This window comes from Rhinolophus sinicus, chromosome 4 (assembly GCF_057876585.1).
Source record: "Rhinolophus sinicus isolate RSI-liver-muscle chromosome 4, RSI-T2T, whole genome shotgun sequence".
NCBI lineage: Eukaryota > Metazoa > Chordata > Mammalia > Chiroptera > Rhinolophidae > Rhinolophus > Rhinolophus sinicus.
Window position 1 is genome coordinate 84,904,382 of NC_142504.1, and position 22,001 is coordinate 84,926,382.

The 22,001-nt window shown below is 34.8% G+C and overlaps 1 protein-coding gene across 8 annotated transcripts in view; it reads right to left on the bottom strand.

The window, feature by feature from the left end:
- Positions 1 to 2,596: 2,596 nt before the first annotated feature.
- The window catches only part of TRAPPC8 (trafficking protein particle complex subunit 8), a 78,921-nt gene continuing 59,516 nt past the window's right edge, over positions 2,597 to 22,001 (bottom strand). For all 8 annotated transcript variants that reach the window (XM_019714079.3, XM_074340195.2, XM_019714076.3 and 5 more), the window contains 8 exons: positions 21,596 to 21,692; positions 19,890 to 19,958; positions 19,745 to 19,803; positions 17,619 to 17,792; positions 14,688 to 14,789; positions 11,109 to 11,254; positions 4,576 to 4,665; positions 2,597 to 3,621 (listed from right to left, as the gene is read on the bottom strand). In XM_019714079.3, the coding sequence (XP_019569638.1) occupies positions 3,387 to 3,621; positions 4,576 to 4,665; positions 11,109 to 11,254; positions 14,688 to 14,789; positions 17,619 to 17,792; positions 19,745 to 19,803; positions 19,890 to 19,958; positions 21,596 to 21,692 (972 nt within the window). In that variant the 3' untranslated portion in view covers positions 2,597 to 3,386. The remainder of the gene's footprint in view (positions 3,622 to 4,575; positions 4,666 to 11,108; positions 11,255 to 14,687; positions 14,790 to 17,618; positions 17,793 to 19,744; positions 19,804 to 19,889; positions 19,959 to 21,595; positions 21,693 to 22,001) is intronic.

Sequence of the window (22,001 nt, forward strand, 5' to 3'; positions counted from 1 at the left end):
CCCATGTTTTGAATCTTGAATCTTTTTGAGCCTATAAAACCAGGTCTTTCGATCGCTCCTCACTTCTGTGCAGCTGCCCATTGGAGGGTTACTGGAACAAACCATGGTAGCCGCCCAAGAATGGCACAGGGCTGATCCCCACCACCCCCAGACTTGGCAGAGCCGGGCTCCACAGCCACTCCCGCCCACCCCACAGCCTGTCCAATTACAGAGACCTCCCTTGGAAACACCCGCCTCCCCTTCCTCTATCTGCATCAGGGCTCTGTGTTAAAATTCCCTATAGTCCCTCGTGCAGCCTAATGCCCCTTTTCTAGTTCAAGTTATTTTGAAACCAGACTTTCTAATCAACAGATACTAATATTTTTCAAAAGATTTCAGACTTTTATATACTACACCCTGGTGGAAAGTTTATTGAACTTAGACATACCATTCACATGCAAAAAAGAACACCCATTTTTGCGTTTCACAAGCATCCAGTTCTCAGATGTGTCCCTTCTTGCCAACAAGTACAGCATAATTCAAGTAGGTAAGGAACTGAGAACTGTTGAAGTTGGTAAAGCTGACTCTTCTATCACAGCTTAAAAATCAAACAATGAGAACAGGAGCTGAGTGGCTGGGTAGGGGATATGGAAAACACACTCTACCCCTAAGGTAAACAACTACAGCCCAGTAATGCTGGGAACACACAATGGAAGAGTATCGAACAGGGTTAACGCTGAGAAAAATTATGAAATCCGCCAAGTGTTTCTTCCGCATCCTATCACTTCCTCCTCTCGAGCCTCACGCCCCATTCCTGCTCCTCCCACCAGCACGCCTGTGTCCCATTCCATTTAAAGCTGTGCTCTTACAAGCTGCCTGACAAATCTTACATTTTAAAGATGGATATGGGTATGTTCTTACGGTTACCTACACGCATCTGCATGTAATATTGTCTTCTGGAAATCAGGCCTAAGCGTATGAGTCTTTAATGGAAGAATTTCAATTGAAATTGAAAGTTATTTGGGCTGCACGAGCCTCAACATACTCAGTAGTCTTCTAAGCAGCTGATTTATAAGGTAATTTTTGTCAGGAGGCATTTCCTTTGCTGTGTAACGGACAGTCCCTATTCTTTGCTGCCCCTACAAGGCCCCACAGCAAAGCCTCAAATGCCTTGCCTATCTTTAGAGCTCTGATCTACCAGGTCTCTTGTTGAATAATTTTACATTTAGGATCACCTTTTTGTTTAGTGATTTCACCTCACCCTTAACCCCTCTGTTCTCTTACCTTCTATCCAGTCTTTCTGGATTCCTGTACTTACCACAAACACTTGCAGTAGATGCTTGAGATAGCTCATTGAAATTTAGTGCTAATTTTTCCGTTTACAGATAATTTGAGGTTAGTAGTATTCTGTCTAGTTATGCTAAAAGCGTGAGTTAAGTATGGCTTCCCTTGTTCTTCTTGTTGATTTGTATATTTATTTGGAGAATGAATAGAAAGATTTCGATTTAGGCAGACACCACTGTCCTAGGACCACCTGGAAGTAAACTCGCTGGTTTTATTTGTCTGAAAATATCTTAGTTTCATTTCTATTCTTGAAAGGTATTCATGCTGAGTTCAGAATTTTGGCTTAGCAGTTAGTTTCTTTCAACCCTTTGAAGATCATCCGCTATTTTCTGCTTCCATTTTTTAGTGAAAAGTAAGCTTTGTTGAATTATTGTTATCATTCAAGTAAGTTTTGTCTTCTGTTCAAGATTGTTTCCTCCATCTTTCATTTCCAGCAGTTTCACTATGATGCATCTGGATATCAATTTCTTTTTATTTATGTTGTTTGGGATTTACTAAACTACTTGAATCTGTAACTTGATGTCCATCTTGGAAAATTCTGAGATTCTCTTCAAACACTGCTTTTCCCCCATCCTCTCTCTTCTTTCTAAGAGTCCAAATAAACAGAAAAGACTTTCTCACTGAACCCAGTAGGTCTCTGATCTTTTTCTTTTGCCTATTTTTCATTCTTTTCCTCTCCTTGTTCAGTTTTTCCTGACCTATATACTTCTTGTCTCAAAGCATGTCAAATGTAAGGTTCTGCCTCTCAGCTGTTTCCTTCTAAGTGGGCAAACACTCCCAAGGCAAGGTCGTTCCAAATGCGGGTTTCATTTCTCTGAACTGTCCTCTGGATTTTGGTCCTCTAATAACTGACTGTATTGGTAACACTTTGGTTTCAGTAAGATGTTTTCTTCCATTTTGGTCAGACTTTTTCTTTTCCTTCAGGAGGAAGGCTAAATTACCTAGTCTTCCATAACCAGCACCAGAGTCTGCAATGTGGTTATTCATAATAGGTTCAATAAGCATGATCTTCTTTTCTCCCAGGATATAAAAAGATAATCCAAATTTGTAACTGGGCATTAGACATGACACACTTAAAGACTATTCATTCGCTCATGTATATAACAAGGCTACCAAGGACTGTAAGAACAAAGGCTGTACTTCTCTTTTGGAAACAAAGATGGAAACACTTTCTCAGGAAGTTGGTCTGGTATCTGCTATACGGTTGGCACTCATTTTAAATAAAGAATATATTAGGTCCTCAGAATAAAAATAAAGGCATCTAATAAACCTATACAGTGAATAGGATGTCTTTATTCTATTTACAGTACATTTGTTATAAATATAATACATTTTTGAAAAGATTATTTTTAATTAACTTGAGATTTATATTTTAAACAGATCAACTCAATTGTTAAAGTTACATAATAAAGAATATGATAATTTAAATGACAAAAATCTCATACCGTGAAATAGTGCACTCTCTGCTGAGATGAGTGAGGGGGGAAAAAAGTCAAACTCCTTTCAAAACTATATTCAAAGCATCAGAAAAAAATTTTCTTTTTACAAAGTTATATATAAGCCATAGGAACCACCAGATACTGAAGTATGATGACTCTAAACCAAAGTTCGAAACTGATTTTAGAGAATTGTGAGACAGGAAAACTTGTATTTAACACTCTATTGAACTTCACAGTAAAGCTGGAATTTATAGGCTAATGGCTTAACCAAGTGTTGTCAACAAGGCCTTTCCTTCCTCAAAAATCATCTCCTAATAGTCATATACCATTGATAAGTTGTAACAGCAGACTTAGACATTGTTTTTCAAGGTGGGGCTTAATAAGGTGCAAGGATATGTTGAAAGTCTGTATTATGAGCATGTAAATTATTACCAGGTTTAAAGAAATACAAAAAAGGAATATCAATATTCTCAGTCCAACGTGCTTTGCATCGTCAACAAATTGACAAGTCCAAAGTATTTTGCAGTGATCTGACACCAACCTCCAGAACAAGTTAGGTATTTCAAATACTGCTGTAAAACCCATTCTATAAAATAAAACTGATTCCTGTGGATTTACAAGATGTCACGCATTATTAATGATGATCAGGGCAGGCATGGAGTTCTGCTGACTTGTTTCAAACACTGTAACTTGGTCCGATAACTTGGCGAATACCCTAGGAGTTCCAAGGTTATAAACACCTGTATGGACAAAGCATGCTTTCAGCTGCAAAGTCTGAATCTCTTCGCTTTTCAGCTGAAGTTTATATTGTGTTTGTCCAAGCCACGTAAATGATCCATGGATTTCCAATGCTTCTGGACTAAGGAAGGAGGAAAACGTTAAGTTGGAGGGCTTTTCTTTATAAATTTTTCCCCAAAGTCCCAATAACACATCCCTTTCATCTAGCAATTCTATTTCTAGAAATCATTTTATGAAGCCAAGTGTTTATTAATATTAACAATAATGGCAATAGCTACTATTATTACCATTGCTATAATACCTATCATTTATTAATAATTACTATGTTCCAGGTTAATGCTAAGAGTGAATTATCTTATTTAACACTCAAAACAGTAGCTAGTAAATGATGGAACCTGATTTCAAACCTGAGCTTTTAACCACCACTTGGTTGACCATACATAAAAATAAATGTGTATACAAGAATGCTTATAGTATTAAAACTGTTTATATTATAATATTGAAAAACAGAAAACAACCCTGTATTAACCAATATGGCATTAGCCAATTAATTTATGATACACATAATCATATACAGAATGTGTCAGATTTCAGAGAGCTGCCCCCAGATCCTGTTTGGGGTGTTAAATAATGGTCAGTTTCACATTACTTTTCTAAAAATCCAAAAATTTCTGAATTCCAAAAAACAGCTGGCTCTTAAGAGTATCAGACATGGGAGTATGGAGCTATATATATTTTTTTACAATCAGGGAAAAAAACTAAAAAAAAATTATCATAAACTTGTTGGTTTTCAATTTGAGGGTTCATCACCAACAAACTTTTATAAAATTTTTTGTCTCTGGCCAAATTAATTTGCTGCTTTTGGAAATTGCTTTCCATTTTGTCAGCACTGTAATGCTCAGACAATCCTCTGTAACTCTTCTATAACACTATAATACCAAACAAAAAAATCAGGGCACGCCTGCACAAACTTTTCCTATCCATGTTAGTAATTATTTGTAGAATTTCAAAATATTAAATTGTTCTCAAGTCAATCTTAAACTACAAAATAATCTTGCACTGAATGAATCTTTACCTCGTTGTTTTATGCCGAAGATCAACTATCACATCAACGTCAGCCTTAGAACAATTGGAAAGTAAAAGGGTGACTGGTACTAAACAAAGGCTTTGGAAGAAAAATAAACAAAAAAGATTAACTGTGTTATTTTTAAAAGCTACCAAAAACCAACTTTTAAGAAAACAACAAAAAATGCTTCTCAAAAACAATTACATTTAAGTAAGGAAAAAAAACTGAGTTCCAAAATCACTTAAAACAAATAGTGTAAATAAAAAGTGAAACATATTAATTGCCTGAATAAATATGAGAATATACTTGTATACATCCACAAAACCTTTTTATTTCAATTTATTACAGCTAATCTTAAAAAATAACTACAATATTTCTAAGTGTTTTTTCCCAAAATGAAAAACGAAAGTAAATAATTTCAACTACAAAAGATCAATGGAGAAAAAAATAAATCATTAAAATGCCAACAACTAATCCTGTTCTCTTTATGTTTCTTGAAAATTACTTAATTTTGAGAACTTGGCCTAGAATAACATTTGCTTTTCTATCCAATTTGCATAAAAGTCATCACGTTCTGGAGAATATGAAAACTATTTCTGTATACGTTATAAAGAAAGCCCTTTCAAGTGGACACATTTGCTCAGATAATCTAGTTTCTGATATCACTTTATAATTAATAAATTACTAAAGCCTAAGAAGGACAGATAGTGACAGAAGAGGACATATGAACACACTGGTGTAGATTTCAAATCAAGAACATAATAAATGGACATAATCTATTAACAAATGAAGCCTGGTGCATACTATTTATATTTTACCCTATAAACACAAAGAACAAAGAGATAGTAAAGAAGAAAAAATAGTAACCTTATAAGCTCACACAAAATAACTTTAAAATTCTGCTCAATGTATTTCATGCTTTAAGAAATTTTATATCCTCTTACTGAGAAATACTTTCTAAACAATTCTGCAAGTAACAGACTTCCCTAAACAAAAACTAAGATAATTCAAAAACACATCCTTCGGTTGTGCTGGTGCTAATGCCCTTACCTCTCCCACAAACTTCTCACAAAGAGAAGAGGGCAGCGCGACTACCAAGCAGGTTTCCATTCTCAAGCACCTCATTAAAAGTGAAATTCCAGTAGCGTCGTTTGTCAGCCAAAGCAAAACCTCAGGAACTTTTGCTATTCTGTTCCCATCTGATTCTCAAATGTCAAATTCTCCATGCCTTACCTAAATGCTTCTACTAAAAAAAGAAATGCGAATATCTGGATGTTTCCTAGCCCCAAACCAAACTCAACTTTGTCCCTCCTCTTTCTCCACTCACTGTTTCAGCGAATAGCACCCCATGCACCCCAGCAAACCTTGGGCATTATACTAAGGGCTTTTAATTGGGAATGGGGGGTACCACCCATTCCTGATTTTCTATTATTCTTCACAAATTCCTGTCAACTTTTTCTCCCACACATCTCTGGAACCTGGTAACTTCATTCCATCTTCATTTCCCTTACAATTTCAAGTCACCCCACCTCTTGGTTTATTGCAATAGTCTCTGAATTAGCGCCCCAATGGAATCCATTCTCTACCGGGGTATTTCTTACATATGACCTGTGGTTTCTCACACTTCAGTGAGCACCAGAACCACCTGCAGGGCTTGTTAAAACACACTACTGGGGCTACTCCAGAGTTTCTGATTCGGGAGGTCCGGCTATGGCCCAAGACCAGGATTTCTCCGTTCCCAGAACATGATGACGAGGCTGGTCTGGGACCACATTCTGAAAATCACTGCTTTACACACTAGTCTTTCTAAAATGCTAATCTCATGAGCCACAAACAGTGTTTAGAGATCAAATTGCTGACAACTATTCCCGCACCACCAAAATCAGGCATTATGAAAAGCATGGGTACTAGAGTCAGACTGCTCAGGATCAAATGTCAGCTCAACAACTCTATACTGCACTTTTCTCAACTGTAAACAGAATAGTAATTGTACCTATCTCTGAGGTTGTTGTGGTGATTAGGTAAGATCAAATATGTTAAGTGCTGAGGATAATGTTGAAAAGCTCCATGAACAGTATCTAAATGGCTTTGTATTTGAAAATCTGTGGCAGCTAAACCCAGGATGATTCATGTTAGCCCTGGACACCTATTCTGCCTCACATTCTCATCCTCCACTCCACGGCTCTGTGTTCCGGTGCCGTGAGCAAACCTCCCACTGCCCCATCCCTCCCACATTGAGAACACTCTAGATCCTCAATCTCTTCTCTTTACATTTCTACATCTCACTTTCTCTGAAATTTAGCAGAGGACACAGTTCCTTTATACCCTCTCAATAACAGATGCTATTTTTCTTCTAACATCTTCCACATCTTGGGTCAGAATGTATCATTAGTGGAGTTCTCAATGCCACTTCTTGATGATTTCTTCCTCCAATCTCCCTCATAAAAATGCCTCCATTTCTGTCATAATGTACTCCAAGGTTTTTCTTTTTTTTTCCTGAACCCATACTGCCAAACTAAAACTAGTGACAGTAACAGTACAGCAGAGATACTTTGGAGAAAGAGAAAGGGATGAGTATTTTGAAGTGTCTGAGGTAAAGATGAAGGAAACATCTGCTTCACCCCCCACCCCCCCATTCATCTACTACGCCTGTAGAAACACCATTGTAGGTTTCTCTTCCATATCATCTATTGGCTTCATTTATTAAAAAGCTTCCACATGAGTTTGCTTCCTTCCTTTCAATCCCAAATCGTGTCATCCTTTTGGACATGTCTAGGTAGATGGCTCAATGTCTAGGTAGATGGCTCCTTCAACTCCTCAAATCCTTTACCTATCACCTCCATAATAAATCGGTATTATTTAAAATCCAGCCATCTAACTTCTATGACCATACCGTGTATTTTTTATTTGTGTCACCTGAAATAGCTTCCTCTGAAATAATAGTCACTCATTCTATAACCACTCTCTCCTCTCTCCAGCTTTCTCACTCAAGTATGCTTCTGCTCTTTAGTTTCAAAAGAATGCCCAATCACTCAACCCTCTATTTCAGTGATTCTTACCCTTGGTTACTGGGGTAACTGTAATTACTCTTTGGCAGCTATGCCCCTCACCTTCCTTGTGCATCATCCTTGTGAATTGTGGAGGTTGAGGCGATTTGGCCAATGGCATATTAATGACTTTGATGCAAACAGAAGCCTTAAATGTGCTATGCAATACTCTTTTTGTACAAAAGTACAAAACAGGTACTTTGTAAAACAGTACACTTTATGTACTCCAGAGATATGCCATGAGAACATATTCCTGGTAGCTGCCCCCTTTGGACTGAGCCCAAAATATATGTGTTGTAGACATGAACCCAACCCACCCACAGCCTGAAGCAGAGCTTCAGCCAAATTATACTGTGTTTCCCCGAAAATAAGACCTAGCCGGACAATCAGCTCTATTGCGTCTTTTGGAGCAAACATTAATATAAGACTCAGTCTTATTTTACTACATTATAAGACTGGGTCTTTATAATATATGACATGATATGATATGATATATAATGTGATATAAGACCCGGTCTTATTTCACTATAAGACCGGGTCTTATGTTAATTTATAGTAAAATAAGACCGGGTCTTATATTAATTTTTGCTCCGAAAGATGCATTAGAGCTGATTGTCCGGCTAGCTCTTATTTTCGGGGAAACAGAGTAGCTGACCTGCAAACCCAGGAGCATTGGAATAAATGCCTTGTAAGTTACTGACTTCTGGAGTTGTTTGTTATGAAGCATTAGTATGGCAACAATGACTGATACAGATGCATTCTGGTATCATCTGTGGACATTTGAAAAATACAGATGCCTGGGTCCTACTCCCAGAGACTCTAATTTAATTGGTCTAAACACCAGGATTTTCAAAAATTCTGCAAGTGATTCTAATGGGCAGCTGAGGTTGGGAAAAACTGCCATAATTTATCCTTATCAAACCTACCTTGTTTTCACATACTGCATGCAGAGTTTTGTTTGTGATGCTTTATTTTAACACACTGCTCTACTTTAACTCAATCAAACCCGTCCTGCTTCACATACTTCCCTGCACTGCCTAGATTCTATGATGCTTTTAAACAACAACACAATCACACGAATAACTCCTAAATATCCTGACCTCCAGAGTGCAGCCAAGGATTTAACCATTAAGGGTAAAGAGAAACAGCATGGAATCTAAGACATTCAGGACGCAGCACAGGTGTCTGATCACCAGGAACAAAGTAGAAGAGTGGGTTAAAATGAAACATCATGGAATTAAAACTCTCCAAGGAAGTATGTGAAGTCAAGACAGGTTCAATAGTGATAAAACATAATTCGTTATTTTTCCCTCAATTTTGTCTGAACATTAGTCTCCTGGATAACGTTAGGAAATCTGGATGTCCAGCACCTACCCTGGACCAACCAAATCACAACCTCTGGGAACAGGACTAAAGCCATCAAAGGCACACAGAATAAGTACTGAGCAACATTAAAACCTAGACAAAACTTTAAGACCAAAAGTATTTTAAAAATAACTTAAATAGCTAAAATTTTAAAAAATCGAACAGTAATAAGTGTTGGTGAAGATAAAGACCAAAGGGAATTCCCACGTACTACTAGTACAAATTGGTACAACTACTTTGGAAAAACTCCTCAGTACATATGAAAAAAAAAAAGAAAGCAAACATTCATGCACCAGGAGATATATACAGAATATTCACAGAAGTCAAAATAGTTCAAATATGAAAATAAAAAGTCCATCAGCAGTAGATAAACTAATTCTGGTATGTTCAAACATATTCATAGAGCAACAAAAATTCTACAGTTTCATGCAATGATTGATAATTACTAACATAATATTAAATGAAAGAAGCTGGACATAAAAAATACTCTGTATAATTCCACTTACAGAATAAAATTCAAAACAACACAAAAATCAAAATAGAAAGACGTATAATTAGTTGGAAAAATTATAAAGGTAAGTGAGGAGAAGACTACTGATATCGGGAATAGTGTGGGAGGGAGTACATGGAGGGTTCTGCAATGCTAGCAATATTCTATTTCTCGAATAGAGGCGATTATTTGGCTGGAAAAAAAATCACTGTAGTCATATATTTGTTTTTGAGCACTTTTTTCTGTGTTCTGTTTCACAATGAAAGGTTTTAAAAATGGTTAGCACATTTTACTTTTTAAATATATTCTGATGTTAGGTCTTAATTTGCCCGGTACTCTGTGTGTCCTTAGCCAGCTGCTTGACTTTCCTCTGTTACCCTCAAATTTCACTTTTGAAAAAAATTTCTATCCTTTATTCTCTTATTTCCTAATTTCTTTGAGTAGTTAATATTGCTCCTATACACTCTTTAAATGGAGGCACTCCAATGTGTACACTTGTTAAAATTTCTCCCTAGTTTCTTCTCTCTGTTTCAATAGTAAGTTGGACACTTCTTCAGTCCAAAGCTAATCCTGTCACTCTTTGGTGTGTGTATCTTTCCATCTACTAAGGATTCTGTTGCTCTTCCTGTAGCCCATCATTTCCTTTAATATCATGCAAATATCCATTATATCTTAGCTAGTAAGAAAACAATAATATTGAGTGGATCTTCCCTGATGCCCCGCTTCTTGAAAGGGTTAACTTTATTTACTTACTTCCCATTCTCTCCTCAACCTACTATGTAGTGCTTCCACCCCGATTATATAAAAACACTCTTCTCAAAAATCATCCACAACCTCTTTATTGTCATATCCAATGAACAAATTTTTGATCCATTTACTATTTGACCTGTCTACAGCACTGTGAACTGTTAACCACTCCTCTCTCCTGAACTGTTCTCACTCAACCTTTGAGCTACTACTTTCTCCTCTTTTAGATGTCATTGTTCTACAGGTCACCATTCTCCTTTTGTTCTATCCCACCCTATCCCTCCCGCATCCTGGACGACTTTTCCAAAATTCATACCTTCAATTATCACTTACACACAGGTTCTAACACAGGTTTTTCCATTTTTCCTTATGTCTGTAAACCAGCAACTTTTTGAAGTGTCATTTTTGAATCTTAAGTTTATATAATCAAGGTATTTACCAAAATTATAAATATACCATTCCTCAGGAAGTTTACCACTTAATAAATCTTAAGTAAATAATACTGTCTAAATTTGAACTGTTGCTGTGTGTATATTGCAGTCAGTCATGTCTACATGCAGTCAAATATAAAATATTTTTTCCTTGTTTTTGACTTAAAGATAAAACTGCTCATCAAAAGGAAACTTTTGGCAACAGAGGTGGCTGAGGCAATATCCATCTTTAACCACAGCAGCAACACAATAATCGTAATAAAGGGTAGATTACTTAAGAGCAATTTCTGTAGACTCAATATTATTCTAAATTTCTTCTTCAATATTTGGGTTAATGCTATTGTCAAAATAAATAAATAAGAGTGAGTGTGTGTGTGTGTTTGTGTGTGTGTGCCCACGCATGTGTTGTGTGTGCACACATGTGTGTGTTGCATAAAAATTTTAACAAAAAAATCCTCAAACCTTTTTTGATGAAATGGATGATTAAATGATTCTGGATAGTGCAGACTTGTTTTAATGAGATTAGAAAGCTGTTCTACTGATGGTCTTGAAGAAACTGTAGTGTTTTCTGGCCTGAAAAATTTTAATAGTTCCATTTCTGGTGGCTCCTGAGAAAAGAAAAAAATATGACAATAAAAATATTGCCTTGTTAAAATACAGTGTATATAAACAAAAGAAGTTAAAACCAATAAAGTAAAGCATGAACAATACTTCTGGTTTTTAAACAAACAGTTGGAATCATTTGCAATACAATCTAGTGGAAAGAAAATATGATTCAGAATCATTTATTCATTCCCTATTTATTATGCGCTGGCATTAGACCTGAATTCCAGCAATTTCACATTATTAGCTCTATGATCGCAGGTAAGTTATTTAATATGTTAAGACTTAATTTCCTCATATGTAAAAAGGGAGTCATAATAATAATGATTTCAAAAGCTACTATGGTTCTCATCTGGTAAAACTGCTTAGTACTTAGGCTATAGACATTCAATTCTATAGCATCTGTTTTAATAGATGAAGAACTAAAATTGCCTTAAAATTTTATTTTGAAAATAGACTGCTGTGTTTTATAGATTATATACTTCAACTATTAATTAAAGGTTAACATGTACGAAAAAGTCTTAATATAGCCAGTGTCAGGAACACAGTAAATATTTCAATAAATCTCACTACCATCTAACTGAAAATAGAGAATAACGTCCCATTTCTACTATTTTCTTTCTTGGTCATTTTTCCCCCCATTTTCCTTCACCATCCAGGAAAATTGTGATTTTTAATTTACTGCTAGTCAAGTTGGATTCTGATCTATACTAGGGATTGGCAAACTATCTATAGCCCATGGGCCAAATCCAGCTTTTCTCCTGTTTTTGTAAAGCACATTAGTTAAAACATAGCCACAGACTATCTATGTTTGTTTTTGTTGCTTTTGGACTCCAACAACAGAGATGAGTAGTTATGATAAAGACCCTTTGACCATAAAGCCTAAATATTTACTATCTGGCTTTTTTCAGAAAAAGTTTCTTGACCTCTGATCTAGACACCTGCAAAATCAAGAACTAAATTGGCTTTTTACAGGTAAGTCAGAGAAAAGTGATCAGAGGTTTACTCTGGAGGAGGGAAGATTTGTGATTGGAGGAGAGCAAGAGCAGAACTTCTGGGGTGCGGGTTACATTTTATTTCTTGAGCTGGGTCCTGGACATACATGATTTGTTAAGTTCAATGAGCTGTTATTCACTATTTTACATTTGTTTAGTTTAATGAGCTATTATTCACTATTCTACATTTATGTTACACTTTAGTAAAAAGTTCAAATATGTATTATTGTTTAATAAATTCTATTCATCAAAGAAAACAAGCTATTGTTTGAGACTTCTAAATTACAATGAATAAATTTCTATATACCACCTATCAGGAGGAAAACATGTGAACAATGGCCATAAAAAAAGAATAAACACCTGAAGCTAATTTACTGAGAGAATATTTAGAAGAGTTTTCCCCCATTCCCAGCTTAAGCGTAGCAACAAGTATTTTCATACTCAGTGCTTAAGAATTTATACAGTAGTTTCACAATAAGGATTTGCTTCTACCTGATGACAGTTCTACCACGAGAGGAAGGTGTAAAGTACTATTATCCTTGTTTCATGAGTGAGTAGTAAAGCTAAGGTCCATCATGCATGCAAGTAATTTGTACTAAGTCATAAATCTGAAAGTCTTTGGGCTTCAAATCTATTATTCACAGGATGATGAAACTGCCATATCTCCCAAGCTCAGTTAATTATATAAAGAGAATATAAAATATTTCAAAGGTGAAATACAAAGAAATAAAAAGGATACGCCATACGCAGTATATAAAATGGGAATATAAAACTAAATTTTATAGAAATTACTTTGTTTCATTTTCTAAGTGCTCATCTTGTCATTGTTTGAGATGTTCCAACTTATCGAGTTTGTGGCACTTACAACTAAAACTTCAGATTTTGTATTAATCAAAAAGAGAAAAACGGTTTTCTTAAAATAAGAAATCGATTTTGGGTTAAATTTGATATCATCATTAAACTTAATGGAAAATTACCATTAGTACTATCAAAATAAAAATTGATTCAAATTATAGAATCACCAATGGAAGCTAAAACTAGTGGACCTAAGTTTGATGAGGAATCAGACACTTACATAGTCTCAAATTATTTCCCCACAAATTACTTATTATAAAAGGAAAAATAGCAACTTTATTGTGGAGAAACATGGCAGATAGTACCTTCATCAACTGATCCATCATTGATACTGGGACAAACTAACATCATGTGCCTTCTGACAAAATACACTGACAAGGAGATAACATCACTGATGTAGTATTTCTGTCATAAAATGTATAGGCTTTAATCTTAATCATGAGGAAACATAAGCAAAAATCCAAAGACATTTTATAATTAAAATAACTGGCCCATACTCTTCAAAAACGTCAGTGTCATAATTGGCAAATAAAGGCAAAGAAACTGTTCCAGATTAAGGGAGACTAAAGAGACATGACAAGTAAATACAATGTATGATCTTGGACTGGATCCTGGATAGGAAAAAACAGTTATAAGGATATAATTGAGAACTTTGATGACATTTAAATATGGACTGTATATAAAGAGCATTATATCAATGTTAAACTTCCTGAATTTAGTCATCATTTTTATGAATATGTAAGAGATTATCTTTGTTCTTAGGAACAACACTCAGTGATATATTTAGGGGGAGAGGGGCAGGATGCCTGTATTTCTCTTGGAAGTAATTACTTGAGAATTATTAAGAAAAAAATCAATACGTACATAGAGAAAAGTGATAAAGCAAACAAGGTAAAATGCTAACCATTGGTGGACCTGAGTGAAAGATATAAGAAAGTGCTCTCTACTATTCTTGCAGCTCTTCTGTAAGTTTCAAAATTATTTCAAAATAAAAGTTGTCAAAAATAATGAGGAAAAAAACTTGAAAATAAGATCCATTATTTACAAAAACAATACAAAGTAACTATTTAAATTACTGGACCAAATGTACTTAAATTTTGTTCATATATATACTATGAGAACTTTTTAGTAAGATTAAATAGCATTTTAGGAAAAAATAAGAAAACATATCAAACACTATTACCAATTGCTGCACAATTCCAGAGGCCATCCTTTACATTTTATGCTATGCCCCTGGAAATTGTGCAATGGTATGGGCCTGTTACTACAAATAATAAAGAGAACATGGTTCCCTTTCTTTCAAACAAATCAATTCTTTTTTTTAACTATCAAATCTAGATTCAGAGTAGAATATATCGCAGGAAACCTCAAGATCACAAATGCATCTTAATACTCTCATAAGGTGCTAATGAATTTTAAAAGCAATTTGTGTTCATTCTAATTTTAATCAGCCTTCCACTACCAACCCCCAACTCAAATCCCAAAATAAAAGCCTGCACAAACGGACCCCATCAAAAACACAAAAAACAATCAAACAACACCCCCCCACAAGTTCACAGGAAAGCCCCAAAGCAAACTCTGTTATTACCTGTTTCTGAGGATATGAAAAGGCTTCTTTTCCTATAGTGCGAAGAATAACATGATGCTGACCTTCCAAAATAAGCTGCTTACTGTCTTCCACTATGTAAGCCTAAGATACAAAGCACAAAAATGTTGCCTTATTTGTTAGTAACCTCAAAAGTAACCAATGCAATATCTGATGGAAGGTAAAAATATGTCTAATATCTATCAGTTATGAACACTTGTAGCTGTATCAGCATTTCTACTTTTATTTATTCATTCAATCTATACAGTATCTGTCAAAATCTGGTTTTGCCTCAATATAACACAGTTGGCCTGGGTATTTGAGACACATCTTGAAATCTTTTTTTAATTTTTTCTAGAGCTCTTAAGAAACTTATCCAAAAGAACAGTGCCATAACACAAACTTTCTTTCCTGGAATGCCAATATAAATGCAAAAGGCTTTTTCTTACATTCTTGCTTCTGAAATACCCGTATGTTTATCACATAGTAGAGCTAACATCAGTGAGTACAATCAGAAATGCTATGAGCTGAAATGTCATGCCATTGGAGACCTTAAATATAGGTACATTTGCTTTTTTAAAAAAAGGCTTTTTCTTTTCTGTGGTGTGAACTGATTTCATCTATATCAAAACACTGTTCCAGCATGTAACTCTTTTCCATCTTGAACTGCTTCTGCCCAGGAGAAAACACAATCTGTAAATGGCTCTGATGTATTGTTACTGTCACATTATACAAATACAAAAGCTTAATTTTAACAAGCCCAATTCTTTTTACTCTCAGATTCAAAAGACATAAAATTATTCAGCCAAAATGCTATCAAAGTTTCTAAATGTTTATTTTTAATTTCTGTCCATATCTTATCCTTACTAGTGACAGTCTGCCATCCACGGATCACACTTGGAGTAGTGCTGTACTAAATAAGGCACAGGCAGCCCAGGACCTGCTCAGTATCCATCCATGCACAACCCAGAAAGGCAGGCATTACACACCTGATGGGGTGACCTTAATCATGAGAGGTTGACAGCTGACAGATAAGGTCCTGAGACATGTCATCTGTCTTTTCCAATGGTCTCATGGGACTGAAGAAGTCATAGCCATGCATCATTCTGTAATGTATTCTCCTCCAGGCATAACGGCTGAACTTTTTAAAACAAACCTTTATTTTTGGTTAAGATTGGCTAGGAGTTATACTATACCCCGTTTCGATTTTTTTTTCTTTCACAAGAATGTCCAAGCTCTTAGTTTTCTCCTGAATCACATTTTATTTAAAAGTCTTATGCTTCCTATGCATCTCACTCTACAACTTAAATGACTTTTGAAGCTTTTCCTTCATTCAATGGGTCATTTTTGTCTTATCTAGTAATCACTAAAGGAAACCTACCACTTTCTCAAATGAGTAAATGATAAACTTATCATAGACACTAGTCACTACCAAACTTAATATCCCATTTGTTATCCCATTTGTTAATCTATTCAAATTTCTATTTTCTAGCCAAGGAGCATCACAGTCTTAGTTTTCTTCTTCAAGTGATCACTAATACTAGTCGTGGGCTTTTATTCAGGGACCATTTTTTAAAAAGATAACATTTTCCCCCCAATCAAGGTTACTGTTAACAATGAGTACAGAGTGCAGAGCATACATTATTCAAAATGCTGTCTCAGAAACATCGCAAATTGTAACATGGAAGTAATTTGTGGAGTGACAGACACAAATGCAAGCAAGGGTCTATTATATATTTATTTAATGGGTGGTTGGTTTACCTTAGGGGCAATGCTGCTGAGTCTGAAAATAGAATCCACTTGATTCTAAGCTTCAAGTACATTGGATTTCAAGCTAACAATATGCAACTGATATTTTTAATATTAGACACCTTCTACAATCAATGAAAGTATCAATTTACTTAAAAGCAGTTTTATTGAAACATGAAAAAAAAATCATGCTAGCTTGATTTCAAAAAAGTTTACTAATAATGTGTGGTTTTGTAAAAAGAACACTCTCTAGAACATCTGAATCAATTTAAAATACATGTATTTATCGATCATCTACTATGGGCATATCTTTTTGCGAACCCTTGTATCAGACAACACAAAATCAAACTTTTTCAGATGGTTCAGGTGAATATCCTTGGGTAAGATCCTTAATTTAGAATCATTTAAAAAATAATAATATCTGCATAAGATGTACTGTGAAAAACAAGTCTCCTCTGTATTATTTATAGTTCAGGGAAGACTAATGCCTAAACAATCTCATTCTAATCTGCCATGTGTGGATCTTATTTGGTTATGATTTTCTAAACAAAAAATTAAAATATTTTTCAAATAATCTGGAAAAACTGAACACAGATCAACAATTAGATAATTACAAATTAATTTGGTTGAGATAATAATACTGGGGTTATATTAACCAAAAATGTCCTTATCTGGTAGAAGTACATGCAGAAGCATTTACAGATAAAATATTATGTCATTTAAAAAACAACAACATGCTACAGCAAAAAAAGGAAGGTAAAAATGAAACAAAGAGGGAAAATGGAATAGATGAAAGATGAATAGCAACAAATTAGAAGCTGCTGCAGCTGGTAATGGGTACCTAGAGGTTCATGGTGCTATTTCTCCTTTTGCAGTGTTTGAAAATGCCTATAATAAAGAGTTTAATAATAATACCTGCTTTCATGGAGCTTATCATGTCTACAGCATTCTCAGTATCAATGAGAAGTAATAATATCACAGAATACAGTCATCTAATTTGAATGAATTCTTTTTTTAGGCAAAAAAGTCATTATGGAACTGTTAAAAAAAGTTATACAACTACTTTAATATTGAAACTGGAAAATTTAAGCAGGAGAAATGTAAATAGCAGCTCACATTTGTTCTTCAGCTTAAGAATCAAGTATCTATAAGCAAGACTTGCTGAAATAATTGAAAAACACATACCTTCCATAATACAACAATATTCAAATCCACCTCACTGCACTTCTGAATTAATCTCACAGCATCCTCTACTGACTGTTTTTCTGTATGCACCGATGGCCGGGCTGGTGGTTTCTTTAATTCCGAGGATAAACTTCGATAAAAGAAGTCTGCACATGGGCTTGCTGAACTTATTATCTGTTAAAAGAAAATCACTTTTCTACATAAATGTTTTCCATTAAATATGCCTTTTACGTTTCTATAACTTACATATACCCAGAAGTCTTATTCAATAACTTCTTGTCAATCCGGTTAAATATAGGGAGGCCACCGAAGACTTCAACACTTAAAATATTTGGTACGAATTACCCTGATCTTAAAACCATTACCTCAAAATAATTCATCTACACTGCTGTTACATTAGATTTGACCTTTCAAGTATCCAGGGAGGATGAATGGGTAGCTCTAAGGAAATGAATAAAAAATAAATTGTTGAAAATTTTTTACTATTAAAATAACAAAAGTATTTCTCATTGAAATACTTAGAACACTGGGAAACAGCCAATAAAACAGAATGCAAATGGAGTTATTGGTATTAATTTGGCTTTCATACTTAAAGGGAAAGAACATGAGAAAATAATTTTAAATGGATTCAGAACTACAGGATTTCCCTTAATGGAATACTGTGTTTCATAGTAAAAATCTCTATATTTAGGATTTCCTGCATTATAGGCTATATATTAGGTTGATGCAAACGTAATTGTGGTTTTTGCAATGATTTTTCTCCTTTTAAACCGCAATTACTTTTGCACCAACTTAACAGATGTTAAGCTTTGAGTTAATAATTAAACATTAATAAACACACACATTTTCCCCATGTGAAGGAATGAACTTTTCCTGGTAAACCATTGTCCCCAGTTTCTCACTGATTTGTAGCGCTTGCTTGGTAACTTCTATTTATTCAACTAGATTCATCAAAGAGAAAATGTCTTTGTTTCTGCCTTCTGTAATGCTCCTATACAAAATTATTTAGCAACAAATACAATAAAAGTTATAACCTGAACATAATTTAAGGTTCTGATGATGTTTGTAGGAATTTTAAATTTAAAAATGAAATGAACTAAATAAACAACTGCAGTCTTGAAAGCTAAATTCAACCATTCAGAAAGCAGTGTCTCCCAAAGTCACACTTGTTTTGGAATTATTGGGCTTTTGGTGCTCTGATCTATTTCTAATTAGCCGCTTCCTCAAATGGTCAAAAGACAGTCACACAGAGCAAGTCAGATGAAGGCAAATGATAAGAGAAATACGAAAGTATAAGGATGTTGTAATTATCAAGGAGAACAGAAGGAGAAAACAATAGCATAACAACTCACAACTACATGGAATTTTACTCTTGGTCCAGTATTTCTCAAAGCAGATCCCCAGATCACCTCTTCAGATTACCTGCAGGGGAGGTGAAAATGCCTATTCCTAGACTCCACCCAAGAAGTAATGAACCAGAGCTTTAGAGACAGAGAGGCAAAGCTCTGTTTTACAAAATTCTCTAGGTCAAAAACAGAGTCTGCAAACGGATAACCTCAGTATCACCTAAGGAGCTTATAGAAATATCAGGTCTCACCCGAGTTCTACTGAATCAGAATGTGCATTTTAACAAGATCCCCAGGTCACTCACATGCACATTTTTTGAAAGTTTGTAAACCAATGCTCTTGGTGACTCTTACATATAATGACAATAATACATTTAAAATCACAAAAGAGCTTTTTATTTGGGTCTCAGAACCATATATGATATACAAAATCCAGAGGATTATCACCTATATGTTCCACTGTGACTGTCTTCCCTAATAAACAGGTTCCCTCATATAATCCTGTTTCTTTCTCTTTTTTTTAATCCCAAAGACTATACTTATTTCATGTGATACTCTCAAAAGAAAGTTAATTTTAACTAATGAATTAAAATGAGATAGTCCACATAGCATTTTTGGTCTGTTCTGGGGCATGAAGTCAAGTTGCAAAACCCAACGAAGTCGATACGTTCATCCACCAAAGAATCTGGGGATTTCTAGAGCAATAGTTTCACCAAAATCATCAGATTTTCCAGAATTGTGACTTTTAAAATCAAATACTACTGTGCTTGTTTGCATTACCTGTTCATTTCCAAAGATGATATCTGCAAAGGTGTATTTTTCTGAGGACTGTGCAGCAACTGAAAAACGGGAAAACAAACTAATCATATTACTGGCATGAAATAGAAAATGACCATTAAGAAAGTATGAAATAAAGTGAATTTACCTTCTTTTTCCTTACATCGTATTGCCTTGAAGCAAAACTTTCCCTTTTCTCTACTGGCAAGTTTGGCATCTAGGAAAAACAGAGAAAATGTCAAAGATCTTTCTCAGTTTATGACATGGTAAAAGCAACTCATTATTCAGACTGCCTAGGTCAAAATGGAAAATAACTCATAATCATAAAGAATGTTTAACGAAAAATGTCTTTGCTTTCATCTCAATGAAGTAAATCACACTAAGCTCTTAAAAAAGGATAAACTTGCCAGGATGGCCAGATGGTTCAGTTGGTTAGAGTGCGAGCTCTTAACAACAGGGTTGCCAGTTCGATTCCCACATGGGCCAGTGAGGTGCAGCCTCCACAACTAGATTGAAGACAACGAGCTGCCACTGAGGCAGCAGGATGGCTCAGTTGGTTAGAGCACAAGCTCTTAACAACAAGTTTGCCAGTTCAATTCCCACATGGGATGGTGGGTTGCACCCCCTGCAACTAAGACTGAAAACGACGACTGGACTTGGAACTGAGCTGTGCCCTCCACAAGAGGACAACGACTTTTTGACTTGGAGCTGATGGGTGCTGGAAAAACACACTGTTCCCCAATTTTCCCCAATAAAAATTAAAAAAAAAAAAAAAGAATAAAAAAGATAAAATTGTCTTGAAATACATGTCCATATGTGTGTATGTATCTATCTATGTATATATCTATCTATCTATATATATGACATTATAGATAAACAGAAAGTTTGAAAGATCAGAACTTGGGGGTTAGGGAGCCCACAATCCCACAATTCCACCACTCTACTATTTCTTCATTTCCTTTCAGTATTTACACGCAAGATTTTGACCAATATTGTGATATGTACACACTTTGCTATGATGCATTTTTCTACCATTGCAGACGTCTACTTCTAAAATGCTAATATAATTTATGACCACAAAACAATCTCAGTTGAAGCATAATTTATATTAAAGCCACACTGAATTTTTCCCTAGTAAGTATAATCTTACAATAAATTGCCTAAATATATGGATTTTCCCGTGTTTTAAATTAATTCCTCTGTGTAAATTCCAAAAATAAGGATAACCATGAGGCTAAGTAAGGGTTTAAACATTTTTATATCTTTTGAATATATACAATTCTTTTCCAGAAAGAGCAAATATCACTTTGCCAGCTTCATTCCATTCTTATAAGCATTAGATATTCTCATATTTCTGGCAGGATGATAAACTGATAAACATTCTGGAAAACAATTAGTCAATATATATCAAAAGGGTGCATATTCTTGTTTGAATGTTATATAGATATGGAAATATACGGAAGAGTCAGTCAGCACATAGGTACAGTAACACAAAGAAAATCCAGCTTTCTAATGGCAAAGGAATCAAAGAGAAACTTCCATATTCTAGTTTATATGTTTCTGTACTGTTTGAAATTTTGACAGTGATCATGTATTCAGGCACCAATTTTACAACCGAATAAGAACAGGAAAAAAGTGCAAAAAGAAAGATACAAATAAAAAGATGGAAAAGAATGAACAAAAGTAGATAATATGATTCACAGTCAAGTAAACTACCGAAAGCACAATTTGATGCTTAAAAAAGTTAATTATAAGAAAGGTACAAATCATTGTATATTATGGTACTATTCTGAAAAAAAATCAAGCAATGAAGACATGTCAGAATTGACTATAAAGAGAAGAAAAGGCACAAACCTTTGTTTTCAGAGAGATTTACAGATTTCTGTAACTTCCAGTGTTTGCTACTACTTGATACTTGTACTATATGGAATTCCTTAACACCTGCTTCACTCTAGCAAAAAGAAATGAAAGAATCATTCAGGATTTAGGAGCACTAACTTCGAGTATTCCAATGAAAACAATATTCAGACTCTGCTACCAAAGTCAACATCAATTAACATGAGATTTTTATTTTGAAATGTTACATATACTTCAGAAAGTTTAAGTTATTTAAATCCCTTTTTAAATTTCTTAAAACAGAGAAGTCAACATTTCATCTAAGACACACGTTTATAATGCACTCCGAGTGGCAAATTTTAAAATACTAAAAGTATTCAGTTATTAGAATCTATCATAATGAGTTATTGGTAGTGTTTAATAG